The following is a 9,192-nucleotide window of genomic DNA, read 5'->3' on the forward strand; positions in this document are numbered from 1 at the left end:
TCCCACCCTTTATTAGTACCTAAACTTTACTCCTGTAAAAGGATTTTGCGATCTATAAAGCCGTTTCAAAGAACGAGCTTTGAGAGATATGTCGTACAGATGCCTCGTTAGACAAGGACATATATCTCTTGTATTATTCCTTTCTCTTCTATGTATGTAATTTGCATGCACCCATTTATTCCTCTCTCTCTTTCTCTCCCCCTCTCTCTTCCCTGTCCCTCTCTCTCTCTCTCTCTTACAAGTACACTGGGTAGCTACTCTTAGTATGGTAAAATCAGGATTTTCTGAAAGAGTGGTGTTAGGATTCTAGGGTATATTTGAAGAAAGAAAAACGGTAATGTAATTTAGGACAAGAAACTCTATTTATTACAGTTTATAATGTAATGAGTCTATATGAGGCGTTACATATAAGGTCATCTTGACGCCGACGGCGGCGCGTATGGGGGCGCGTATGGCGGCGCGTACGGGGGCGCGTATGGGGGCGCGTATAGTGGCGCGTACGGCGGCGCGTATGGCGTCGCGTATGGCGGCGCGTATGGCGGCGCGTATGGCGGCGCGTATGGCAGCGCGTATGGGGGCGCGTATGGGGGCGCGTATGGAGGCGCGTATGGGGGCGCGTATGCTGGCTGTGGTGGCGTGTATGCTGGCTGTGGCGGCGTGTATGCTGGCTGTGGCGGCGTGTACGCCGTCGGTGGAGTATACGCTGGCTGCGCGTGTACTCCACCGGCGTACTTCATGTTTTTTCCGATGTTTCTCCGCTGGTTCTGCAGCGCTCGACGCACCACATGATTTGCGATCTGTAAAAAAAAATTTGTATATGTATAGGGTGAATCATTTTAATCGACGCATGCATGCACGCTCGCTACATTGCTGTAGCGGCCCTTACTCTACTTACCTTATGCATTGCGCTCGCTCGCTTTCTCTCCTCTTGTGGTAGCGACGGTGTCGGTGGCGGCGGCGGTGGCGGCGGCGGTGGCGTCATCGTCGGTGGCATCGGTGTCGATGGCGGAGGCGGAGGCGGCGGCGGCATTTTCGCCGTTGCTGTCGTCGTCGGTGGCGGCAGCTTGTTCGCCACACCTTCCTCACTTTTGGCTGAAATAAAAAAAATAAAATTAATATATTTGTAATAAATTATATATAAATAAAGTTTATCCAATCAGCACCGTTTTTTTACAAGGATATACATTCGTGAGCCACGTGCCTTTATATTATATTTCGATGCGCTCGCTTCACGGAAGTATATCCATTCATAAAACAGTACTAATTGTAAGTAACGCGTTACTTGTAACGCCGTTACTATTACCGTTATCTTTTTATAGTAACAATTTGGTAATGACATGACGTTTTTCCATAACGGTAATGGTCACGACGTTACAAGTAATGCGTTACTTCCCAACCCTGAATTTATACAAGTGCTGGAAGATGAAAATTCACGCACCTGTTGCATACCCTATTTTATGTTGTAAATGCGTGGAAAGTGGCCTATCACGCACGCGTCGCGTGTGTGATAGGCCACTTTCCATGCACGTGTGACATAAATGTAATACTTACATTTACGATATATCCGCCGTGGTCTATCCTCCATCGCGGTCACGCGGTCACGCCGGTCACCAAGAGTTCCCGCCGAACCCGAACGCATTTTACGTTCCCGACGGCCGTCGTCGCGGCTGCTCTCTCTCTCTCTCTCTCTCTCTCGCTCGCTCTCCTGGTCGTTATCGTTCACACTTTCTTCCTCGCGCACTTCTTTCCCGCTTTCCTTTCTCGCCTCGCTGTCCGTTTGTCCGTCCGTCCGTCCGTCTTTCCGTCATTCGCTCGCTCGCTCGCTCCTTCACTTGGTCGCCCGACCGCGCACTCCACTCCGGAACGGAGGAGAGGGACAAACAACGCGCGTTTTATCAAACGCGTCTTCGCTCGCGGCACGATGCACGTATATAACACGTATATAATACACGCGATACTCGCCACTTCCGGCTCACGCCGTGCCTCGCGACGGGCCGACCCTGCCGACCGGTCACTCACGACGCAGGATTCCGCGGGACCGTCGCGAATTCAAATGGGCACGGACAGGGCACTGGCACTGCTGGCACTGAGACTGAGGAGCTGCCCGGGCTGCTCGGGGGTCGGGGGGTCTCGATCACGTGAAACTTTTTCTATCGCATGTTTTTTTTACTTCGCTGAGTTCGGTCTATCCTTGCGACGGAAAACAAACGAATCGCGCTTAGAAAAGGACATCCATATTCTGTCTCTCTCGCGCTGCATTTTTGCTGCTCGCCGAGCTGCTATAGCCGGCTCGCTTGACGAACGACGTGACAATTGTTTCCGTTTTCAATGATATCGCGCCGGAAAATAATTGTCACGCAGCGAACGGCAAGCATTGCGACGAATTCGCGATGAATTCGCTCGCTGCTCACTGCTCGGCGTGGTATCATTTTGAAGCTGGAAAATAAATTCAATAATAATGAAAAAATAATTTTTCTATTATACATTCTTGCCTAATTATTCATTGTAATGTACATTTAATTAAAAAAAAAAAAAAAAATTAGGAAAAGCAGGGTTTGAACGCGCGACCTGCAACGTCTCAGTCCGTCACCTCAGTCGCTGCGCCACGCTTGCTACATGGCTATCTCGGTTGCGTACTCGGTACATCAGTCGCACGAGAAGTTTCAATACTTTCTTGCAAATACTTGAAAAATGCATCGCGTTGCTTGCTCCGCTTCAAGTAAAACTTACTTTGTTTCGAGGGGAACATCTTGATGGACACACGTTTTTCCTGAGATTTTAAAGTAACCTTTGTTTTTTTTTCAATGGAATCATACGATCTTTTTTATATAACATAATTCCTGTAGTTATTTAGCACATAAAGTAGGTAAGCTAGCAGTTATAAAAAAATCAATATTTTGCGAGATGTTATATTTTATTCTGGCATATATTTTGACATGAAATATAAAATATCTTGTAAACTATTCATTTTTTAATAACTGTACCTACTTTTATGCGTAAAATAGTGGAACGAGTAAGTTGATTTAAAGACAACGCATAGTTGCTTTTTTTAAAAAATAATGCAATTTGTAATGTGCAATTACATACTTTTTTTGGAAAGTAACTATGTTTTTCTCACATTAATTGATTTGTCTCACTATGCTACATATAAAAGTATCAATATATATAATATCAAATATCCCGTAAACTATTGATTTTTTGATAGCTTTACCTTTATACTTTTATATGCCAAATAAGTAGAGAAATTATATTATATAAAGAAAATTGTATGATTCCATTAAAATAAACAAAGGTCACCTTAAAATCTCAGAAACACCTTCACCTAAGAAAAACGTGTTCATCGTAAAATATGTTCCCCTCAAAACAGAGTAAGTTTTACTTGAAACGTTTTTCAATGAAATCATCCGTTCGCGAAATATAGCGCTGTCAAATTTATAATGGTACACCCTTTGTATAAATAATTTTTAATATTTCATTGGTAAAGCTGTTATCTACTTCTAAATCATGGTTTTTACTCTATATCGAATTGACGCAAAGTCAGAAAGCTTAGTGTATGTATATACTGTGTATTGATGTAGAATGAACCGAAAAAACGAATAGAAATGTTGTACAACAGTTTGCAATTATTCAATAAACATAACATAATTATGATAAAAACAAAAAGATAAAAATATCAACCAGTATTTGAAAGCGACCATTCATCGACGCATCCATGGTGTAAAAAACAAGGTGAAGCATTGCGCATAATGGCGGCAGCTTTGGCGGTTGAACCAATCAGGAGGCGACCCATTTTGTTGCGCTCACTTTAAGGTGAAGTTCGCTTATAAGAAATAAAAATGTGTGAATCATGTAAAATTTTAGATAAAACCTTAAATAAATAAATAAACTAATGACAATTAAACTTACATTTATTAGTTTATTTATTAAACTTCTGTTTTAATTCTGTTCTAGTTTGGTTACGTAATTTGATTAGAGTCAATTAACCGCACGTCCACAGTGTAGATTCTGAATTATAGTGTGAGGAAGAAGGGTTGAAACCTCGGTTGAAACGCAATTTACTTTAAATAATAATAAAAAGACATGTAACGAAAAAAATAAATATTTTATTCAAACAGAATAAAATTAGGTAACGTTTTTATACTGTATACGAATTCAAATAATTCTTGAAATTTACCGCTGTTTATGTTTAAATTTTCTTCTTCTCGGTGGCAAGCTTCGAGCCATTTTTCTTTTAATTCGCGATTTTGCGGAAATGGAAAGAACTTGATGTCTTTCGTTTTCGTAGCTCCACCGGAACGACTTTTGCAATTTCTCACGCAACAAGTCGGCATGATTCCTAGATGATCATAATACAACGCACATAATACGACGCATAATACATAATACATAATACATAATACATAATACGACGCGAATTAATTATTTTAAAAAACTGTAAAGAATTTATTGCGAAAAATATTACCTCAGCCAGGATTCGAATCTGGAACCTCCCTCATTTCGTGAAGAGCGTCTGAGGTAATATTTTTCGCAATAAATTCTTTAATTTTTTAAAATAATTAAAAACACATTTTTTTAATGTTAAAAAAACGTTTTTTTTACAATGTTAAAATAAATACAGCAAAAATAAGAATTTAAATTGCCAGTGAATAATGAAAAAAATCAATAAAATAAATACTTTTTTTAAAAAAAAAGGATCTGTTCTATTAATTTAAACGTTTTTAAATATTTTTTTTATTACTAAAAATGTTTTTAAAAACGTTGAAAAATATTTTTTTGCTACTTGGGTTATTTAGCAAATATCAACCAATATAAATGCCTCTCAACATTAATTATATTTACTACTTACTGCGTATGTTTTATTAAAGTCGCAAAAGTTGAACACAAAATATTTCCCGCACAACAGACGCACGCGACGGATAACGGACGTAACGGACTACGAATTGATGGAAGCAGCCATATTGCTTTTCTCGCAAAAAAGGTCGCGCGCTGATTGGTTCAAAAACTGAACGAGTGCGCAGCATCGGGAATGCTTCACCTGTCTATTTACACCATGGACGCATCGACGTCGATTGCACTAATTTATTCCTGACAGAGTACGTAATGTGAATCTTTTTACTTTTAGATTTCGAATAGATTTTTAGTACGGACAGTATATATCGGAACACGGCCGTAGTATGTAAATAATAATATCATGATATTTCCGCGGTATTTATAATATGTATTATGATATTCGCTCGAGCCGATACGTATTTTTACAAATTCATATTTATGCATTTGTAGTAGATATTAGGAATTTTCTTTGAACGATATTCTTTACTAATTCATTGATATGAATTCGTACTAATACGTACCGGCTCCAGTGAATGACATAGTATTACTAATACCGCGGATAAAATGCCGTAATATATCATTTACCGCATTTACATGACACATATTACGGCCTTGTTCTTACGTGTACTGCCACTACACAAATCTATTCCAAATGTAAATATGTAAAAAAATCACATTACGTATGGTACAGATTTTCAGTACTGGTAATGTAAACACGATCTACGTGTGTATATGTTTATAACAAATCAACGACGATCGCGGAGTGAGATAGATAGATAGATAGATAGATACTGTCGCGAGTGTCGCGACGATAGTGTAGTGACGCGAGTGTAATAACGTGATACAGTGAAGTGAACAGTGAAGTGAACGGTAAAGTGAGTATTGGAGACTAAGGAGGACTATAAGGAAATAAATATGGGTGTGAAACGTTTGGAGAGGAAGAAGCCTTGGTATTTACACAGACGGTCCCGGAAGAAAGGAGCGTTACGAAGGTTAGTATACATTATGCATTTATGATAACACTTTGATGAATATTTTTTATACAAATCCCTCAAGCCTACTTAGAATTTGATCTATTCACTAGTTATTGAGATCTAAAAATTTCGGGTACTCGCAACTCGTGCGTTCGGGTAAAAGAGTCACGGTGAGCTCTCGCTCCGCGTGTACTTGTCGCGAGACTCTACCGTATCTCTTGATATTTACGAATAGAAAAATTTAATCAGACAGACAGACTGGACTGACTGACTGACTGACTGACAGGCAGACCGGTTTTCTTACATTTTGAACTTTTGTTATACAAAACTTTATATAAAGGTTAGGTCAACTTTCTTACTATAATATTCTTTTTCACGAATATTTTTGTAAACATCATGTGCATATTAGCATATATGCGCATGCACGCACACACACATACACGCACGCACGCACACACACACACACACACACACACACACACACACACACACACACACACACACACACAAATTTTGTTCTTTGACATAGTGTAAAATATTGCAAAATGTTAATAATTTTTATTTTTTTAAAGTTTTTTTAGAATCTAAAATATAAGTAGTATCTTTGTAAAAGATAAATACGCAATCCTTTGTCTGTTTTAACATTAAACTAAAAATTATGCATGTTTGCAGCGTGTAATAATACTTAGTAGTATAGTCATTAGTAATGTAATGGTAGTACATACAGTGTCATAAGCGTCTGTTCCTACGGTATTGATTTTAATAACAATCAGAAGCGTCTGTTCTGACGGTACTGGCATTTACGATAAAAATTTATGGAAAATATTAATAATAATAATAGAGCCTTACTTAGTTATTAATTTACGCAGGCTGAAAAATGCGTTACTCGTTTTTTCAAAACGTTAAATATTATTATGGCCTCCAGGCCGTTCATTTATGTAAACAATGGATCAAGTTTCGAAAGGTCGTCATTAAATGCGAGTTAAAAATAATGTTTTTACGTGAGTGCAGGAAACATAGCATTATACCCTCTCATATAGAGAACATCTTTGCATATTTTGAAAACACTCTGTTTAACTTTAGAGCAATAGCGAAATTTAAGCATTGTAAATCCAAGTTTTTTAAACAATTATTGCAAATCGAACTTAGGGATGCATACTGTCATGCTCGCTTTGCACGTACGCAGGTTTATAGAGTTTCGGGAGCGATGTATCGGTGTATTCCAGCATCCGTCTGCAACTCTTTCTTTAACAGACAAGAGTGGTCACTGCATTCCTTCTGTGAGAGCTCAAAAAATAGGATAAACAAGAAATTTGAATTTTTATATTTCAAACACATTAACCAACAAAAAAACATCAGACCGATTGAATATTTTTGTAACATTTCATCGGAACACCGGGTCCTTGCCAATAATAATGTAACATACTCGTTAGTGCCTTCTTTCAACCGCTCTGGCCAAAAAATTGCAATAAACATAGATCCGAAATCTTTTACCACGCCGATACCTTCCTTAATGCAACTAAATGATGGGTGGTTCGTTAATTTGTCATCCACTGATATCCCTACTGATATTCAAGGTCTTCTACAACTGGATGAGAATTTTAGCCTTCCGGGATTAAAGAAAGACAAAGTAACGATCGAATTTATTAAAAACATTGAAAATAATATAAAGAAGTTTCCTATTAGAACTCATGCAACTCTTAGAAATCGATTCTCGAATATGGTGAATGGTCTTCGGGGTTACGCGGTACAAGAAAGTGCACACAATAACGCGATGAAACATTTGTCGATTGCTACAAAGAATTTTATGGATGATAATTCTAATTTAATCTTAACGAGGGCTGACAAAGGTAACGTCACGGTAGCAATGGACAAAGATAAATATATAGCCAGTATGGAGGAACTCTTAGGAGATACAGATACTTACAAGATTGTCTCTAGAGATCCAATTAGAAAGGTAACAACTCGGGTTCGAGAACTTTTGACTAGATGGAGGAAGTCAGAATTCATCTCAGACTCATTGTACAGATGGCTTTATTGTAGTGACGAAATTTTGCCGAGAGCGTACGGACTCCCGAAGATCCACAAAATTAATTGTCCTCTTAGAATCATCGTTTCATGTGTGGATAGCCTGTTGTACAATTTGGCTGCTTTTCTCCATAAAGTCATGTTTAATAGCTTTCCTAAAGGAGATAGTCATGTCTCGAATAGCTTTGACTTGGTCAAAAAGCTATCCGAAACCCATATTAGAGAAGATTATACTTTAATGTCTCTTGACGTTATCTCTCTTTTTACTAACGTTCCTACTGAAATGGTTATTGATAGCATTGCAAAAAGGTGGAATTATATTTCTGAGAGTTGCACGATTCCGGAGTCTGAATTTCTCCAGGCAGTAAGATTGGTATTAGAATCGACCTTTTTTGTTTTTAATGGAGTTATATATCAGCAAACCTTCGGTTCTCCTATGGTCTCCCCTCTGTCACCCATAGGGGCGGATATCGTGATGCAGGACCTGGAGGTTAGAGCGCTCGGAAGCTTGAATTTTGCCTCTTCTTTTTATAAGAGATACGTGGACGATATTGCAATGGCAGTGCCTCTTAATGAATGCACTCACGTATTAGAAACATTCAACTCTTTTCACCCGAGATTGCAATTTACTATGGAGATCGGTGTGGGTGGCAAATTGAACTTTCTAGAGGTCACCATGTTTCACATAGGTGAGCATTTGCAATTTGACTGGTTCCATAAACCCACTTTTTCCGGAAGATATTTAAATTTCCTTTCTCAACATCCACTCTGTCAGAAAAAGGGCACGGTCATCGGTTTGATCGATCGAGTATTTAAGCTGTCGCATCCGAGATTTCATCAAAAAAACATAAGATTTTTGATTCAAATTCTGATAAATAATTGTTATCCGTTGGAATTTATTTTTGGGACGATACATGAGCGCTTGAGATTTTTGCTTAATGATAGACACGTTACTAACGATGAGAACATTGATAATAAAGTTCCATATTTCACGATACCATACGTTCCTGGGTTGTCTGAGAAATATAAAAATTTAACCAAGGGTCTTAATATAAAGCTCTCGTATTTCAGTCTTAATAAATTGAACAGATTTATCAGAGTTCACAAGGATACTCTCCCTGGATTATCGCATAGGAATGTCGTGTATAGAATTAATTGTAATGATTGTGAGGCTTCCTATGTCGGTCAAACAGGGAGACAACTTTTAACGAGAGTTAAAGAACATAACTCGCATATCAGAAGGAGTGGTGCGGGTCATTCGGTCTTAACAGACCACAGATTGCAGTATAACCATGACTTTAATTGGAAAAATTTGGAAATATTAGACCGAGAACCGTCCCTGAGTAAACGCTTAATATCA

General features: G+C 38.5%; 1 protein-coding gene and 1 long non-coding RNA gene across 2 annotated transcripts; both read right to left on the minus strand.

Moving 5' to 3' along the window:
• Nucleotides 1–391: 391 nt before the first annotated feature.
• On the minus strand, nt 392–2,774 carry LOC139817869 (uncharacterized). Its single transcript, XM_071786150.1, has 3 exons — nt 1,552–2,774; nt 896–1,092; nt 392–797 (listed from the first exon to the last, which is right to left on the minus strand). The coding sequence occupies exons 1-3, from the start codon at nt 1,637–1,639 to the stop codon at nt 414–416; spliced, it is 669 nt and encodes a 222-aa protein (XP_071642251.1). The 5' UTR covers nt 1,640–2,774; the 3' UTR covers nt 392–413.
• Nucleotides 2,775–3,917: 1,143 nt separating this feature from the next.
• LOC139817555 (uncharacterized) lies at nt 3,918–5,055 on the minus strand. Its single transcript, XR_011733264.1, has 3 exons — nt 4,847–5,055; nt 4,175–4,336; nt 3,918–4,058 (listed from the first exon to the last, which is right to left on the minus strand). It is a non-coding gene; the product is annotated as an uncharacterized lncRNA (long non-coding RNA).
• Nucleotides 5,056–9,192: the final 4,137 nt, after the last annotated feature.

The sequence above is a fragment of the Temnothorax longispinosus genome, chromosome 8 (genome assembly GCF_030848805.1).
Source record: "Temnothorax longispinosus isolate EJ_2023e chromosome 8, Tlon_JGU_v1, whole genome shotgun sequence".
Classification (NCBI taxonomy): domain Eukaryota; kingdom Metazoa; phylum Arthropoda; class Insecta; order Hymenoptera; family Formicidae; genus Temnothorax; species Temnothorax longispinosus.